At 47.5% G+C, this 19,119-nt stretch overlaps 1 protein-coding gene across 1 annotated transcript; it reads left to right on the top strand.

Annotated features, from left to right (window-relative positions):
* The first annotated feature begins 5,689 nt into the window (after positions 1–5,689).
* On the top strand, positions 5,690–18,297 carry LOC142290879 (putative gastrointestinal growth factor xP1). The gene is made up of 3 exons (XM_075334943.1): positions 5,690–5,823; positions 17,516–17,677; positions 18,085–18,297. Exons 1-3 carry the CDS (start codon positions 5,742–5,744, stop codon positions 18,099–18,101), a joined length of 261 nt encoding a protein of 86 aa, XP_075191058.1. The 5' UTR covers positions 5,690–5,741; the 3' UTR covers positions 18,102–18,297.
* The last annotated feature ends 822 nt before the right edge of the window (positions 18,298–19,119 follow it).

Genomic DNA, 19,119 nt, shown 5'->3' with positions numbered 1-19,119 from the left:
GGTTAGGGTGGTTGAGGTACGATGAACAGTTTCGGCAGCGCAAGGCTCTGCGGGCCGGACTTAAATGGGACCACAAGGACATCTCCTTGTGGATGAGGTTAATGACAGCCCCGGCACAGCCCTTTCGGGGGGCTGCCGGGGGTTCGGGTACAAGCAACGGGTCCTCGGCGGGTCAGAGAAAGGGAGCCTGCTGGCAATTCAATGAGGGTCGGTGTAAATTCGGGGCCTCGTGCCGTTTCAAGCACGAGTGTTCCGGATGTGGAGGTTCCCATCCGTTGTCCCGGTGCTTTAAGAAAGGAAAAAGTAAGCCTGGGGAGGGGGCTGGAAAAAGGGAGGACGCCGGTGAGGGTAGAGGCGATGCTTCCCTATTTAAGTAGGTATCCGGATGTGCGGGCGGCCGAGTTATTGAGGAAGGGTTTTACTGAGGGTTTTCGGATTCCGTTTGAATCTGGGGCCCCAGTGTTTCGCCCAGGTAACTTGAGGTCCGCAAGGGAACACCCAGAGGTTGTGAAAGAGAAGCTGGACAAGGAGGTTGAATTAGGGAGGATGGTGGGACCGTTTCAGGACCCACCATTTTCCAATCTTCGGATTTCGCCATTGGGGGTGGTTCCCAAAAAAGAGCCGAGGAAATTTCGGCTCATACATCATTTATCCTACCCGGCCGGGTTGTCGGTGAATGATGGGATATCACCGGAGCTGTCAGCGGTTTGTTATGTTTCTTTTGACAGAGCTTTGGATTTGGTGCGGGCGGCCGGGCGTGGGGCCCTGATGGCAAAAGCGGATGTGGAGGCAGCTTTTCGCTTGCTCCCAGTGCATCCAGACAGTCAGCATCTGTTGGGATGTATGTGGGAGGGGGAGTATTATGTGGACCGTTGCCTGCCCATGGGATGTTCTATTTCTTGTTCTTATTTCGAGGCATTTAGTTCTTTCGTGGAATGGGTGGTCCGGGACATGGCGGGGGTTCACTCCGTCATTCATTACTTGGACGATTTCCTTTGTGTCGGGCCGGCAAGGTCTTCGGTTTGTTCATTGTTGTTGTTTACGTTACAGCGGATAGCGCAGAGTTTGGGTATTCCTTTGGCGAAGGAAAAAACGGAAGGGCCAGTGACGGCTTTATGCTTTTTGGGCATAGAAATTGACACGATGGCGATGGAATGCCGCTTGCCGGAAGGGAAGTTGGTGGATTTGAAAGCGTCAGTGCGGTCATTATACCAGGCTAAAAAGGTGAAGCTGAGGGAGTTGCAGTCAGTCTTGGGAAAATTGAATTTCGCCTGTCGCATCATGCCGATGGGGCGCATATTTAATAGGAGATTGGCGAGCGCGACTGCTGGAGTGACAGCGCCGAATCATTTTGTCAGAGTGACAAGGGTGATGAAAGGGGATCTGCTGGTTTGGGATTCCTTTTTAGACAGGTATAATGGTAGGACACTGTGGATGAGCAAGGCAATGTCCAATAGTCAGATTGAGCTGTTTACGGATGCGGCAGGGGCGACGGGTTTTGGAGCGATTTTTCAGACTCATTGGTGCGTGGCACAGTGGCCACAAGCATGGAAGGAGAAGGGGTTGGTAAAGAATTTGGCTTTGCTTGAATTGTTCCCGATCATAGTGGCGCTCGAGCTGTGGGGCTCTGAATTTTCGGGAAAAAAGGTTTGCATGCATTGTGATAATATGGCGGTGGTTCATTCGATCAATTCGTTGTCAGCAAAATCTCCCCCGGTGGTGGGGTATCTGAGGCATCTGGTGCTCCGTTGCTTGGCACTGAACATTTGTGTTGTGGCGAGGCATGTGCCGGGGGTTCAGAACGAGGTGGCTGATGCGCTGTCTCGGTTTCAGTTTCGCAGGTTCAGAAGGCTGGTGCCGGGAGCAGACGACGATGGAGCACTATGTCCGGAATGGTTGTGGGATCTAGCATTGGTGTAGCTTTGGAGGGCATTAGGAGATCGGTGTCTGAGGCTACTTGGTGCCGATACCAGGCAGTGTGGAATGAGTGGGAAGAGTTAGGCAGGTCGGAGGGCATGGAGCCGGGTTATCATGGCCGAGTGGTGGGGGTTTTGGCGGTGATTAGTGGCGATTTTTCGGCGGGGCGGTCCGTATCGGTAATGAGTTACCGGTTGTCAGCTTTGGCCTTTTTATTCAAGTTGCAAGGGGTGCGGGATGCCACGAAGGATTTTCTAGTACGGCAGGCCATGAAGGGTTTTCGAAGAGGGGCGCGGTCGCGGGACTCTAGGCGGCCGATATCGCTTCCATTGTTAGTGCGTTTAGTGGGGTGCTTGGGGGACGTGTGTGCATCCCCTTACGAACAGAGGTTGTTTGCAGTGGCATTTGTTTTGGCCTTTTTTGGGGCCTTTCGGATTGGCGAGTTGGTTAGCCCGGCGAAGCAGGTAGTAGGAGGGTTGTTATTGGGAGACGTAACGCTTGGGGTAGATCGAGTGGAATGTCGATTACGTTTTTCCAAAACGGATCAGGTGGGGCGCGGGCGCCTGGTGGTTTTGTATGGGATTCCGGGACACCCATTGTGCCCGGTTGGGCAGGTAACAGAGTTTTTGAAGATAAGGGGAGGTTATCCTGGGGTTTTCTTGAGACACATGGATGGATCTGCATTGTCCAGATTCCAGTTTATTGCGGTTTTCAAAACTGTGTTGGCACGAGTGGGGGAGGTGCCGGGTGACTATGGGTCACACTCTTTTCGGATTGGGGCAGCGACAGAGGCGGCCAGATGGGGTTTGAGCGATGATTGTATCCGGCGTATTGGGAGATGGGAGTCGTCCAGGTTCCGTTTGTACGTGAGGCCTCACCTGCTGAGGGGGACGGGGAGTGATTCGGCTGGTTTGGAATTACGGGGGTCAATAGCTGTTTATTGTGAGACATGGTTTTTTTTTCGTTCAGTTGCTGTTTATTCTTGGTTTTATATTTTTAGGTGTGTGCCTGGTGTGGATTCTCGGGCATTCCTTTGTTCACTGGGGAGCGTTGCGGGCGGATGTGCGTTCCGACGGTCGGCAACTTGGAGTGGCGAGAACGGAGGCACGGGTCAAATGGATCGGGATTCGGGGCATGACCTGGGGGAGAGTTCGGCCAGAGGTGGCGTACTATAGCAGGATCGACCAGGATCCTAATGTTCTCATTTTGCATGTGGGTGGAAATGATCTAGGGGTGAGGACAGCGAGGGAATTAAAAAGGGACATTAAGTTGGATCTTCTGCACCTGTGGAGAGCGTTCCCGGGTATTATTATAGTATGGTCGGATATTGTGGCTAGGGAGAACTGGCGTTTTGGGAGGTCGGCTGACCGGATTAATAGGGCACGTATTAAGTTGAATAGGGCGATTGGCCGGTTTGTGACGCGGAATGGGGGCTTGGTGGTGCGACATAAGGAATTGGAGGAGTCGTCAGGGCAATATTTGCGGAGAGATGGGGTGCATCTCACAGATATTGGCTTGGACTTGTGGATGCTTGGTTTGCGGGATGGTCTGGAGCAAGCCCTGGGGGTGTGGGGGGCCCGGGCCACGTAAGGGGTCACGTGGCCGGTCTGTGGCGGGGGGATAGGTCCGTTCCTAGAGGCTGGGAGCACCGATAGTCGGTGGGGAGTATGAAGTCACTCAGGGGTAGTGGCTTCAGACAGGATTGGGAACTTGTGGGCGTAGGTCCTGCAGGTTCTGGGGAGGGGTATTTTAATGATGGAACGTTATTACCCCACACCTTGGGTTGGTTGGTCACAGCCGAGGTGGTCCTCTGGGCCAGTGGTATGTTACGGCCAGGGGATAAGGATGATTATTGGCTTCTTGGACGGACCTATCGGTTGTTTGTCAGTTGGGAGGGTATACATGTATCGGTTTATGTTAAAAGAGGGTGGCATGTCGAGCCACAAGTTGTGATACATGTATACCGTTTAAATAAAAGCTGTGGCCATTCGCCCATAAAAAGTTGTTATGTCTTCATTTCAAGTAGAGTGGGTAAGAGGGGTTTTGTACATGGGAGACCCAATTATCCCTTTTAGATACGTCATGCTTCTCTCTCACCAATTGTTGCCGTCCTACTCTGCCACAGGAGTTCCCTGCTCCACTGCTTTTTCCAGGGTGGAGAGTCTTCCAGCTTAGCTGTCTGTTTCTTCATAGCCACCTGTTCTTCATCAGCTTGCTGCGAGGAACAGGGTCTTTACTTCCATCGTGCCCTCTAAGGGCAGCAACTGTTCCACATGGGCCGGCATCTCCAGGCATGCTTCCTTCTTCTGCAGGCATAGATTTTGGAGGGTTGCATGGACCTTGGCGCTCATTCACTCTGATGCTGCCCACGATGGGTGGGATCTTCTTTTGGACCTGTGCCATCATCCACCATCTTAGTGACTAAAGGCCCCGTTACACGCTACGATTTATCTGACGATATATCGTCGGGGTCACGGTTTTCATGACGCACTTCCGTCGTCGTTAGCGACGTCGTTGCGTTTGACACCTACGAGCGACTCTGAACGATCGTAAAAATAGCGAAAATCGTTGATCGTTGACACGTCGTTCATTTTCAAAATATTGTTCATCATTTAGAATGCAGCAGACACATTATTACATTTGACACCCTGCCAACGACAAACAACATCGTTAGTGCGTCCGTCATCAGCGACGCGGGCGTGTCGTTACGAGCAATGCTCCACGCATCCTCCGCTTTGATTGGTGTCACGCCAGGGTGTATGCTATGGACAATTATACGCCTCTGTCGTTGCTGGAATCGTTGGGAGGAATGATGTGTGATGGTGTCCACACGACCGCCTTGATCAAACAATATATTGCTGAACGATGTAACGTCGTTTGTGAAATGGGTATGTATGACCACTACAAAACGACCTATGAGCGATCTCGGCAAATCGTAGCAACGATCTGGGCGTGTCACATCGCTAACAAGATCGCTAGCGATATTGTTGTGTGTAAAGCGGCCTTAAGACCGATGCCATCACTTAGGATTGACCTTCATGCTGGTTTTCCTGAATCAGGACCCGATCCTGCCGACTACGTCACTTGTAAAGTGGGGCTGGGGCACCTACCGGACGGAATCCCTCGAGACTACCACCCCGTTCCCCGTTTTACAAGCTCAAAGAGGAACATAAAGAAATGCCTAATTTTGGCACAACAAAATAAAGTATGATAATTAGGCAGAGCAAAGCGAATAAAAAAATGGGATCCCACATCCAACATCAAAATTTCCTGCCAGTAATAAAATGAATCCACAAAATAACCCACAAGAACTCATATGGCTGTCGAAGGAATAATAAATAATAATAGAAAAGTTATGGTTCCTGAGTTCGCAACGTGACAGTAAAAATATGGTGTTCCTTTATTATCCAAATGTTTGTTTGTCTAATGCGCTCAATAGAATTTAAAATTAGCTAAAATCTGATATGAAAAATGACAAATTGAGGAAATAAAGTTCACTCCACCTGTGTCAGTAGATATTGACTCTTGGTTCCAGTTTGTGGCGTTATATATTGGGCTGCTTAGAAATCCCATGATTATCCTTTCTAAAATAATATTGAAATTGGCCAGGGTTTACTCCAGATAAGATGGAGGAGATGTTGACTCACTGGACCTGCCCTGAGCCAAAACAAAGGCCAACCACCGGAGACCATTGTGCTGCGCAACATTTGGAGACACCCACCCTAATAGACATAAACAGCAAAGACAAAGCAAACAAGAAGAATATAAAGATACGTACTTAGAATAAAACCGTCCACGGGAAACAGAAAGCGAAGAGACCAGCCATGAACTACAAGGTGTTTTCCTTATTTACTATCGCCCTCATCATTGGGTCCTTCATCTCCGTCCATGGTGAGGGTGCACCAAGTAAGTCACATGCAACTGTTTATTGGATTTTATATATATATTCTACTTGTTATAAAGATATGTCTTATAGTATTTTATATGGTTTATTAGTAAATCCTTGTTACAGTACATTATAAATCATTATTAGATTATGGGGTGGGCACTTTCTCTGGATCTTTCATCTTTTAGATCTGTGAAGAGGAGCTACAAAAAGTGTCTCTTACACTGGAGGACCTCACCTCTATCATTACATTTTCAGGTCTTTGATTTTAATAGCAAAAGTGTAATTCCTCATTTCTCCAGTAGTTGTGCTGTGGGCAAACTGAAGAGTTTCTAAAAATTTAGGCTGATCGATGATTGATTTGATTTCCCCCTCCTAATACACTGTTGTATTTTCTCAAACCTTAAAATGTAACTGGATTCCAAATAAACAAGGCAGAGATGGTTTATAACCAACCTTGTCTTTCTATGATGCAAAATTACTGCTTCAGTCCTGCTGAATCTACAGCTCTGTCAGGAGACTTTACTTCCCCTTTAATTGGGGCTCATACTACAGTCAAATCAGCAACAAATACAAAAATATATATTTTAATTTTTAAATTATTAATTACATTTTTAAAATATATTAAAATTCCTCAAAATGTCTTTGGGTTATACAATGTATAAAAAACTGAGAAAATAAAATAAAAAAAAAACCTAACAAAACAAAGTAAATATAAAAATAACCAAAACAAATCAAGCAATGAAAATTCCACCAACAGATTCTATATCCATAACTGTTTGCACTCTATAAAAAAAGACAGCCCTGGCAGAACGAGTGTCAGATTTAAAAACATTTTATGTGCCACATTGTTTTATTAAATAAAACAAAACCATTTTTTGTTTCCCTTTCTTTTACTTATTTTCCTAATATTACAAAAAGTGTTACTATATACAAGGCTTCTCAATAAATTAGATCATCAAACAGTTGCTTTATTTCAGTAATTCAATGCAAAAAGGCAAACGCATATGTTATATAGAGTCATTACACACAGAAAGATCTATTCCTATATATTATATAGAGTCAATATACACAGAGAGGGATCTTTTCCTATATATTATATAGAGTCATTACACACAGAGGGATCTATTCCTATATATTATATAGAGTTATTACACACAGAGGGATCTATTCCTATATATTATGTAGAGTCATTACACACAGAGGGATCTATTCCTTTATCTAATATATAAACCTGAATGTGTATATGTATGTGTGTATGTCCGGGATTGGCATCTGCACCGTCGCAGCTACAGCCACAAAATTTTGCACACTCACACGTCTGGACCCCGAGAGCGTCATAGGCTATGTTTTGAGGGGAAATTTTAACCCCGCGCTTTACAGTTATTCGCCAAAAAACCTGCCTCCATTAAAGCGAATGGAGCTGGGAGCCACAGTGCAGCCAGAACTTCAGAAGAATGCGCAGCCACGCCCTTATATGGAATGTTGGCGTGTCACAATGCAGCCAGGGAAAGAGACAGACAGGGAAAGAGGCAGACACAGACAGGGTAAGAAACAGACACAAAGACAGACACAGACAAAGAGACAGACTGACAGGGAAAGAGACAGACTGACAGGGAAAGAGACAGAGACAGACGCAGGGAAAAAGACAGACAGGGAAAGAAAGGGAAAGAGACAGACAGGGTAAGAGACAGACAAAGACAGGTAAAGAGACAGACAAAGAGACAGACACAGGGAAAGAGACAGAGGGAAAGAGGGAAAGAGACAGACAGGGAAAGAGGAAAAGAGACAGACAGGGAAAGAGACAGGGAAAGAGACAGACAGGGAAAGTGGAAGAGATAGACAGACAGACAGGGAAAAAGATTGATACAGGCGGAGAAAGAGACAGTCAGAGACAGACAGGGAAAGAGACATACAAAGAGATAAAGAGAGAGACAGAGAGATATATACAGAGGGGGACACAGACAGAGAATGGGAGAGAAACAGAGAGACAGTTACTATCCCGGGCATTAATACATTCTATTTATACATTCTATCCCGGGAATGTTAATACATTCTATTTTGTTAACAGCAGTTATTAACCTGGGCGAAGCCGGGTAGTACAGATAGTATTATATAAAGGTATTACACAAAGCGGGATCTATTCCTATATATTATACTAGCTGTACTACCCGGCTTCACCCGGGTTAATAACTGTTGTTAACAAAATAGAATGTATTAACAAAAATTTATTCTGCACACAAAAACCACAAAATAAATGGATAGAAATGTAATTATTAAAAGGCAAAAACTAAGCTAATAGAAGTATTTCCACAGATATTCCCCACAGATTTAACTAAATTGGCCAAGTAATGTGCTCCGTCTGTCTCTTTCCCCGTCTGTCTCTTTTCCCGTCTGTCTCTTTTCCCGTCTGCCTGTCTCTGTCTGTCTCTATTTTTGCCTGTCTCTATCTCTCTGTTTCTTTCCCCATCTGACTCTTTTTAGGTCTCTTTCCCAGGATTGTCTCTTTCCCCGTCTGTCTCCCCGTCTTTGTCTGTGTCTTTCCTGTCTCTTTCCCTGTCTGCCTGTCTTTCTCTGTCTCTTTCCTTGTCTGTCTCTATTTCTCTGTCTCTTTCCCCATCTGTCTCTATCAAGGTCTGTGTCTTTCCCCATCTATCTTTGTCTGTCTCTCTGTCTCCTCCTTCCTTGTCTGCCTGTCTCTGTCCCTGTCTGCATGTCTGTCTGTCTCTTTCCCCATCTGTCTCTTTCCAGGTCTGTCTCTGTCTGTCTCTTTCTCCGTCTGTCTCTTTCACCGTTTGTCTCTGTCTGTCTCTTTCCCTGTCTGTCTCTATCTCCCTGTCTCTTTCCCTGTCTGTCTCTCTGTCTGTCTCTGTCTGTCTCTCTCTGTCTCTTTGTCTGTCTGTCTCTGTCCGACATCTTATTACCTCACATATAAGCTTCTTATACTATGAATGTCTTTTGTTCCTATAGCAACCAATCACAGCTCCTACTAATAACCTGTAGCTCCAGGGTCCATTTACTTTAATGGAGGCATGTTTTTTGGAGAGTAACTGTAAAGCGCGGGGCTAAATTTTCCTGTCAAAACATAGTCTACGACGTTCCCTGGGTCACATGATTTTTGAAAAATTTAGTGATTGTAAATGCGACGGTGCGGATACACTTTTCGTTTCACTTTTTCCCCATTATGTAGATAGGGGCAAAATTTATTGATAAATTGGAACGCGCGGGGTTAAAATTTCTCCTTACTAAATAGCCTATGACGCTCTCGGGTTCCAGATGTGTGAGTGTGCAAAATCTTGTGGCTGTAGCTGCGACGGTGCAGATGCCAATCACGGACAGACATACATACATACACACAATCAGCTTTATATATTAGATAGCAATAGATCCCTCTGTGTGTAATGACTCTATATAATATAAGGGAATAGATCCCTCTGTGTGTAATGACTCTATATAATATATAGGAACAGATCCCTCTGTGTGTAATGACTCTATATTGTAACGTCCTGGAGGTGGATTCACGAGACCATGCACCAGACTCCCCCAGTGAGGCAACCCGGAGCTAACCCCTATACAGGGACTGTCCGATCACCCCACCAGAGGGCCTAGATGCACGGTAGCTGGAACACTAGGGGTACAGGATAAGAGTCCTTCAGGGATCCGTACAGGAATGTCTCAGCGTCCAACGGGCACGTAGGCAGGACGGATGACAGGAACCAGATACAGGTGCCGGGTAGGACCAGCAGACAGGGTCCGGGTCCAGCGAGACGTGCAGACTGATGGTTACCAGGTGAAGTCGGGGATCGGTGACGGGTTCAGGCTAACGGAAGATGGCGGGATCTTCAGCAGACAGTCACCGGAGGACTTCCTGGGGAATCAGACGTCCGGACCGGGTTAGGGTGGCAGGCGGGCTCTGTGGAAGAGACAGAGTTAAACGAAGACAAGGCACAAAAGGGACCTGAACACCTAGCTATGGGAACACATTGATCAGGCACCGCCCACATGGAAAGGAAGTCCTAATATACCCTGTACCTGTAATTGACCATATCCTGTTTCCCAGACGCTGGCCCTTTAAGAGGAGGTGAGTGAACGTGCGCGCACCCTAATGTGCATGCGTGAGGCTCATGTGCCGGAGACCAGAGCTGGAAGCGGTGCAGGAGATGCAGGGGGACAGACAGAGCATCCTGGGTTGCAGGGAGACGCCGGGGATGGCAGGCAGGAGGCACGGAGGCCACACAGGAGGAAGAGCAGGACGCAGATCCGCGAGCAGGAGGACCAGGGACCAGAGCGGTGAGTGACAGACGGCGCCGGGACCCGGGGAGCGTGACAGTACCCCCCCTCACGCCCCCTCCCCGCAACTGGGACAAGAAGTCGCATATAAGAGGAGTGCCAACGTTCTCCCGGGGTTCCCAGGACCGGTCCTCGGGTCCGTAGCCCTCCCAACTAACAAGGAAGAACTGCTTACCCCACACGGTCTTCATGGTTATTATATCTCTTACCGAATATACATCGTCGTCAGCAATAGGAGGAGGAGGAGTACCGGCATCAGAGGAGAAGGGACCAAGGACGACTGGCTTGAGCAAGGAGACATGGAAGGAGTTCGGGATCCGCATCGTGACTGGAAGCTGCAGTTTGTATGAGACCTCGTTGATCCGTTTGACGACCTTGAAAGGACCGATGTACCGTGGACCCAACTTGTAAGAAGGAATCTTCAATCGGATGTATTTGGAGGCAAGCCATACCAAATCCCCAGGAGAGAATCGAGGAGGATCAAGACGTCTCTTGTCCGCATGTTTTTTCATCTTGGCGGAAGCACGTTCAAGGGAGGATTTAACAGTACTCCATATCTTAGAGAAGTCTCTGGACCGGGCATCTGCAGCAGGAACATCAGAAGTCGAGGACACCGGTAAAGGAACGGAAGGCTGAAGACCGTAGACAACATAGAAGGGAGAGCTGGAGGAGGATTCACTGACGTGATGATTATGGGAGAACTCCGCCCAAGGGAGAAGCGTGGACCAGTCGTCATGATGGACGTTGACGTAGTGTCGAAGGAAGGAAGTCAAGACCTGGTTGACATGTTCCACTTGGCCATTCGACTAGGGATGGTAGGCCAAGGAAAAGTCCAGAGACACTCCCAGATGTTCACAGAGCGCCCTCCAGAAGCAGGAGGTGAACTGGGTTCCCCTGTTGAACACTATATGCAAGGGAAAGCCATACAGCCGGAAGATATGCTGAATGAAGGCATCAGCGAGCTCCTGGGCAGAGGGCAGTCCGACCATGGGCACGAAATGAGCCATCTTCCACCATGACCCAGAGTACCATATGTCCGGAGAACAAAGGCAAGTCCGTGATAAAATCCATGGCAATGTGTTGCCATGGAATGGAGGGAATCGGCAGAGGCAGGAGACGGACATAGGGCAAGTGCTTCGGCGTCTTGTTCTGGGCACAGGATGGACAAGCGGAGACGACATCCTAACGGAGGGACAGCCACCAATAGTGACGGACGATAGTACTCCACATTTTCTTCTGACCGGCGTGTCCGGCCACTTTCGAAGAATGCCCCCTTGAAGGACTTTAGTTCTGTCAATCTCTGTGACGAAAGTCTTCCCAGGGGGTATCTGTGCCAGAGTGACGGGAGCCACCGGAATGACATTACTGGGACAGATGATGGACTGGTTCGTCTCTTCTTCTTGTTCTACCGGAACAAAGGACCGGGACAAGGCATCAGCCCGCACATTCTTGTTCGCGGGCCGGAAATGAAGTTGAAAGTCAAACCAGGCAAAGAACAGGGACCAACGGGCTTGTCGCGGGTTCAATCTTCGAGCAGATCACAGATACTCCAGGTTCTTATGGTCGGTGTAAATGATAACCGGGTATACCGCACCCTCCAAGAGATAGCGCCATTCCTCCAAAGCCAGCTTGACAGCCAGGAGCTCTCGATCGCCAATGGTATAGTTGCGTTCGGGTGCCGAGAAGATTTTAGAGAAGAAGCCGCAGGTGACCATCTTCACGGTGGACAACTTCTGCATGAGCACGACCCCAGCCCCCGAGGAGGCATCCACCTCCAAGGTGAACTGTCGGTTCAACTCTGGTCTGTGGAGAACGGGAGAGGAGGGAAACGCCCTCTTCAGGGAAGAGAAAGCGGCGTCGACGTCAGGTGGCCATTCTTTCGGGTTGGCCCCCTTCTTGGTCAATGCGGAGAGAGGTGCTGTCAGAGCAGAGAAGTGAGGGATGAACTGGCAATAATAATTGGCGAAGCCTAGGAAACGTTGGATGGCTTTCAGTCCGGAAGGAGGGGGCCACTTAAAGATAGAAGACACCTTCTCGGGATCCATCTAAAGGCCTGTGTCGGAGATCACGTAGCCCAGAAAGGGAAGGGACGTCCGTTCAAACACACATTTTTCGAACTTAGCGTACGGGCGGTTCTCCCTAAACCTTTGAAGAATGAGTCGTACGTTCCTTCTGTGGGTCGGCAAGTCCGGGGAATAGACCAGGATATCGTCCAGATATACGACCACACAGACATAGAGAAGGTCCCTGAACACGTCATTCACCAGTTCCTGGAAGACAGCCGGGGCGTTACAGAGAAAGAAGGGCATCACACAGTATTCGTAGTGCCCGTCACGGGTGTTGAATGCCGTCTTCCATTCGTCTCCTGGGCGAATACGGACCAGGTTGTAAGTTCTGTGAAGATCTAGCTTAGTGAATATATGGGCCCCCCAGAGCCGATCAAATAGTTCTGGGATCAGAGGTAGAGGATATTTGTTTTTCACGGTGATCTGGTTCAAGTCCCAGTAGTCGATGTAGGGGCGTATGTCACCTTCTTTCTTCTTGACGAAGAAGAAGCCTGCTCCAGCAGGAGACGAGGATCTACTAATAAACCCCTTTGCCAGGTTGTCTGCAATGTAGTCTGACATGGCCTGGGTTTCAGCAGGGGACAAGTGATAGATCCGTACACGAGGAGGAGTAGTTCTGGGCAGCAAGGTAATGGCACAGTCGTAGGGTCAATGTGGCGGTAATACCTCTGCCTCCTTCTTGTCAAAAACGTCCACGAAAGACCAATATGTGGAAGGCAGTCCCGGTAAGGACTCCGGTGCTGGAGGCAGACGGACTGGCTGTACGGACTGCAGACAGTTCTCGTGACAAGACGGACCCAATGGGTAATCTCTCCAGAGCGCCAACTGAGGACAGGTTCATGTACTCGTAACCAGGGTAGGCCCAACAGGAGTGCATGAGCCAGTTTCGGGGGGACATATAGAGCAATCTTTTCGGTATGCAGAGCACCAATACGGAGTTCCACGGGTTTGGTGATAAACAGCACGGAGTCGGATAGGGGTTTCCCATCCACAGAAGCAATCACAAGGGGTTTTGCAAGCGTGACGACAGGTACCTGGTACTTGTCCACCGTAGCCTGTTGGATGAAGTTGCCCGCTGCCCCTGAATCAAGATACGCCTCTGCCGTGAACCGGATCTCCTCCGTCGTCACTTGGACGGTCCATGTAACTGGGTCTGAGAGGGTTACAATACCTAGGGTGGCCTCTCCTACCAACCCTAGGGTTTGGAGTTTCCCAGCTTCTCGGGACAGGAATGAAGCAGGTGGGTACCGCTTCCACAGTAGAGACACAGACCCTTGGCGCGTCGTTCTGCTCGGCGTTGCTCGGTTTGTCCCAGTCAATCTATTTGCATAGGTTCGTGAGTAGAGGGGCCGGACGGCACTGACCGAGGGGCGGTGGATCTCTGCAGAGAGGAGGTGTGACATGTTGGTCGCCTCTCCCGGGATACTTACTTGGACCGTTCCTGGAAACGGAGATCAATCCGGGTTGACAGAGAGACCAGAGAATCCAGGGTAGGAGGAACGTCACGACCGGCCAACTCGTCCTTGATGCGGCCGGAGAGACCCTCCCAGAAGGCGGCTGTCAGTGCCTCGTTGTTCCACCCTAGCTCAGAGGCAAGCGTACGGCACCGGATGGCGTACTGGCCAACTGTTAGAGTCCCTTGACGTAACCGGAGGAGTGAAGAGGTGGCCGAGGAGGTGCGTCCAGGTTCATCAAAGGTGTTACGGAAGGCCTCCAGGAATCCCCAGATGTTGGTAATCACAGGATCTTCTTTCTCCCATAAGGGATTTATCCAGGCCAATGCTTCACCCTCAAGATGGGACATCAGAAAGGCCACCTTTGCTTGATCAGAGGCAAAGAGGTGTGGAAGCAACTTGAAATACAGCGAACATTGATTCAGAAAACCTCTACAGGTCTTGGGGCCCCCGGCATACCGGGGCGGAGAAGCCAGGTGAAGTTTCGAGGTCGCAGAGGAAGCCGCTGCCATGTTCTGGGTCGACAGGGATGTGGCTGTTGCTTGAAGAGTATTGAGACGGGTGTCCACTGAAGACATAAAGGCCAGCATGCGAGATTGGATCTCGCGTTGTCGTACCAGTTCTTGCTGTAATCAGGCCAGCTAGGATGCTAGTGCTTCGGCGGAATCCATGGCCTGTTCAAACTGTAACGTCTTGGAGCTGGATTCACGTGACCGTGCACCGGACTCCCCCAGTGAGGCAACCCGGAGATAACCCCTATACAAGGACTGTCCGATCACCCCACCAGAGGGCCTAGATGCATGGTAGCCGGAACACTAGGGGTACGGGATAAGAGTCCTTCAGGGATCCGTACAGGAATGTCTCAGAGTTCAACGGGCACCGTAGGCAGGACGGATGACAAGAACCAGATACAGGTGCCGGGTAGGAACAGCAGACGGGATCCGGGTCCAGCGAGACGTGCAGACTGATGGTTACCAGGTGAAGTATGGGATCGGTGACGGGTTCAGGCTAATGGAAGATGGCGGGATCCTCAGCAGACAGTCACCGGAGGACTTCCTGGGGAATCAGACGTCAGGACCGGGTTAGGGTAGCAGGCGGGCTCTGTGGAAGAGACAGAGTTAAACGAAGACAAGGCACAAAAGGGACCTGAACACCTAGCTATGGAAACACATTGATCAGGCACCGCCCCCATGGAAAGGAAGTCCTAATATACCCTGTACCTGTAATTGACCATATCCTGTTTCCGGGACGCTGGCCCTTTAAGAGGTGAGTGAACGCACGCGCGCCCTAATGCGTATGCGCGAGGCTCGTGTGCCAGAGACCAGAGCAGGAAGCGGTGCAGGAGATGCAGGGAGACCAGACAGAGCGTCCTGGGTCGCAGGAAGACGCCGGGGCCGACGGGCAGGAGGCACGGAGGCCGCACAGAAGGAAGAGCAGGACGCAGAGCCGCGGGCAGGAGGACCGGGGACCGGAGCGGTGAGTGACAGACGGCGCCGGGACTCGGGGAGCGTGAGATATATAATATATAGGAATAGATCCCTCTGTGTGTAATGACTCTATATAATATATAGGAATAGATCCCTCTGTGTGTAATGACTGTATATAATACAGTGGTACCTTGCTTAATGAGAACAATCCGTTCTGGGACTGTGCTTGTTAAACAAGTTACTCGTTCAGCAAAGCAAGATTTCCCATAGGAAATCATTGCAATGCTGACGATTCGTTCCACAACGGGTTAAATGTCCCATCCTGGTCCCCTATTCTGTCATTCCACACATGCACAAACACACACAAACTCACACAAACACACATGCACACGCACATATTACATGCTCACCTTACCTTCCGCTCCATCGCCGGTCTCCTGGGACTTGCTGTTCACCAGTACGGGGCCGGGCCGTGTATCGCGTTTCCATAACGACGAGGCAGGAACTGCCCGGCTAGAGTGCTGATGTCAAGGCAGAGATGTTTGCCTCTGATTGGCCAGCGCTCTGCCATTCAGCAGCGGTGACAGGAAGTTCCTCCCTCGTCGCTATGGAGGCAGAATCACAGCGTGGAACGGAGCGGAGTGGCGCACTACAGGACCCAGGAGGCCGGCGATGAAACGTAAGGTACACTATGTTATATGCTCACCTTACCTTCCGTTCCATCGCCGGCCTCCTGGGTCTTGTAGTTCGCCGCGAGGACGTCGCGATGTACCTGGGAACTACAAGATCCATGAGACCGCCGGTGGAACGGAAGGTAAGGTGAGCATAATACTGTGTGTGTGTTTGTGTGTGTTTGTGCGTACATGTGTGTGCTTGTGTGGACTGCACGTGCGGGTCAGAGTGTGGTGGATGGACGAAACCGGAAGTGTGTGCGGTGAGAATTTCGCTCGTACAGCAAAGCTTTCTCGTAAAGCGGGTTACAAATTTGCAGAAAGCTTTGCTTGTATAGCGAAATTCTCGTTATGTGGGTTACTCGTTAAGCGAGGTTCCACTGTATATAGGAACAGATGCCTCTGTGTGTAATGATTGTATATAATATATAGGAATAGATCCCTCTGTGTGTAATGACTCTATATAATATATAGGAATAGATCCCTCTGTGTGTAATGACTATATAAAATATATAGGAATAGATCCCTCTGTGTGTAATGACTCTATATAATATATAGGAATAGATCTCTCTGTGTGTAATGACTCTATATAATATATAGGAATAGATCCCTTTGTGTGTAATGACTCTATCTAATATATAGGAACAGATGCCTCTGTGTGTAATGATTGTATATAATATATAGGAATAGATCTCTCTGTGTGTAATGACTCTATCTAATATATAGGAACAGATGCCTCTGTGTGTAATGACTCTATCTAATATATAGGAACAGATGCCTCTGTGTGTAATGATTGTATATAATATATAGGAATAGATCCCTCTGTGTGTAATGACTCTATATAATATATAGGAATAGATCCCTCTGTGTGTAATGACTCTATATAATATATAGGAATAGATCCCTCTGTGTGTAATGACTCTATCTAATATATAGGAACAGATGCCTCTGTGTGTAATGATTGTATATAATATATAGGAATAGATCCCTCTGTGTGTAATGACTCTATATAATATATAGGAATAGATCCCTCTGTGTCTAATGACTCTGTATAATATCTGTGTTTTCCTTTTTGTATTGAATTACTGAAATAAATAAACTTTTTGATGATATTCTAATTTATTGAGATGCACCTGTATATATAAAATAAATTCGTACATATAGTGTGGAAAACAAGACAAGAATACTCTGAAGAACTGACTGCGGTCAGTCGGGAAGTCTAAAGGGAGGGGAAAATTAACGAGTCAAATTTGTATCTTCTTTGCAGCACGTCAGAGGAAGTAACTGATGCCCCGACTTCCAAATTCTTGGTGTTTCAATCAAAGACCCTTTTGCTGTCAGTTTCATTCTCAATCATTTGTCTTACAACATGGAAATATTTCATTTGAGTTTATTTTAAAATTACAATAGTTAACCCTCATTTATCGCAGAGCCAGTATGTGATAAGTCAACGCACGCTCGATCACTGGGGGTTTGACCATAGGAACCTCCACTAGCCCTGAGAATGAAGTGTTGGTCAATCATGTGCACCTCTGCTCTATTCATTGACTATAGGACCACCGGAGAGTCTTGATGTTGGAGGCTTCCTTGATGCAGAGTAAAGGTGTCTGAAGAGGACGTCGCATGGAGGGAAAAAAAAAAAACGGAGAGAGTGGACCAGATGATGATCAGGATAACTACAATTTTTATATTAGTTGAGGCAAATTCAATTGATCTCAAACAGATTTTTTCATCCCCACTTACAACCTTTACAGCTGCCGCCTGACTCTGAGCTTACCATACATTATTTTTTGTTCATTTTTAGGGGAGTCTGAATGCTCTTTTGAACCACATTTAAGAGAGAATTGCGGAGGATCAGGCATCACACAACAAGAATGTAACGAAAAGGGTTGCTGTTTTAGTGATCAGGTCTATAATGTCCCCTGGTGCTTCCATCCTATCTCTCCACCCATTCCAGATGATGATGGTAAGAGTTAAATAATTGTACAGAATCAAAACAATATCCCATACTCTCATTGTACCAAGATATTATCTGTGGTCAACGTGTATAGTTGCGCAAGAAAGACAATGTGAAAACAGCGCCATTCTTGTCCCCTGGGTGTGTCTGGTACTACAGCTCATCCCTATTCCCCTCAATGAGACAACCAGACAAACCAATGGATAAGGGTTCTGCTATTTTGGAAGGAAATAAAGCAGATTTTATGTGTTAATTTTTATTGATTTAAAGTGTCAAATTAAAGAAAAGTTACTTTTATGTGACAGAACTTGCAAAATGGCCACAAATCGGGGATTAATTTTTGGGATTTTTGCCTTCGTTAAGTTTCTAGTTCCCTGATTTGATAATAATTATTAATGGCTGTTTTTCTTCTATAGAATGCGAATTTGAATAAGATTGTGATGGACAGCCCGGTCTCTGCCAGTGGAAGAAACGCAATAAGACACGATGTCTCATATCAACATAGATGGAACAATGGAAGAACTGTCTCTGCCTTCATCAGATTTCCCCTCGTAAAAGACTTCACCTCTTTCTATATGTTTTACAGCCAGACACTTATGTAAAGTAATAAAGATGTCATTGGAAATGTAGACACGATTTGCAATTTTTTGTAATACAAATTCCCAGATCAGTGGAATAAATGGGGGAGGGGGGTCACAAAAATCAAAATGGGTCCACTTTACAGCTCCGGATGGTATCCATGTGTCTGCCGAAGTTTGGTAGAAGAACCTGTACTTGGGGTTCCCTCACTGGCTCATGACACTGTGCCACGTCTTTACTCCTTGAGCCCTTTTGTAGAACTCCACCTCACAAGACTCATCTCTCTGACCAAGCATTAGCCACTAGAACATCTGACTGAAGCCTCATGTGGCATTCATTTACAAGGCTGTTAATTTTGGGGGCCTGCAGGCAAAAAGATTGCTTTTAGCTTTTTTTTCTTACTCATTCCTCAATGTAGTGATCTTTTTAGTTCAGAAAAATATCGCAATACAGAAATAATGGCAATAAATAGAGTTAAAATAGCTTTTCGAGATATCTCTAGGATAGGTCATCAAAATCAGATCATTAGCCATATGTCACAAATCAGCTGGATGTGGCTTACGTGGCAGTCAGGTGTAAACAGTGTACTGTAGTGGTCCTAGTGGTCATTCTTGGTACTGCAACTCAATTATAATTGAAGGGAATGAGATGAGTTGCAGTACCTAGAAGTGGCCACTACACAATGTATGGTGCTGTGGTTTTCTAGCTCTGAACACTTGGTACTTCAAGCTCCCATTGGAATGTGACAGTAAAAAATAAAAATTGTGTTCCTTTAACATCCAAATGTTTCTTTGACTACCAAGTTCAATAGAATTTAGAACTATCTAGATTATAAAAAAATGTGATATGAAAAATGGAGGAAATAAAGGTCA

This window comes from Anomaloglossus baeobatrachus, chromosome 2 (assembly GCF_048569485.1).
Source record: "Anomaloglossus baeobatrachus isolate aAnoBae1 chromosome 2, aAnoBae1.hap1, whole genome shotgun sequence".
Taxonomy (NCBI): domain Eukaryota; kingdom Metazoa; phylum Chordata; class Amphibia; order Anura; family Aromobatidae; genus Anomaloglossus; species Anomaloglossus baeobatrachus.
The sequence above is the reverse complement of the archived record's forward strand: the minus strand, read 5'-3'. Positions and strand labels throughout refer to the sequence as shown.

What these genes read in the sequence shown, in the direction of transcription:
- LOC142290879 (XM_075334943.1), top strand. Translation starts at nt 5,742, where the DNA reads ATGAACTACAAGGTGTTTTCCTTATTTACTATCGCCCTCATCATTGGG. An exon ending in CCATGGTGAGGGTGCACCAA is followed by an intron (nt 5,824 to 17,515) that starts GTAAGTCACATG and finishes GTTCATTTTTAG; the next exon opens with GGGAGTCTGAATGCTCTTTT.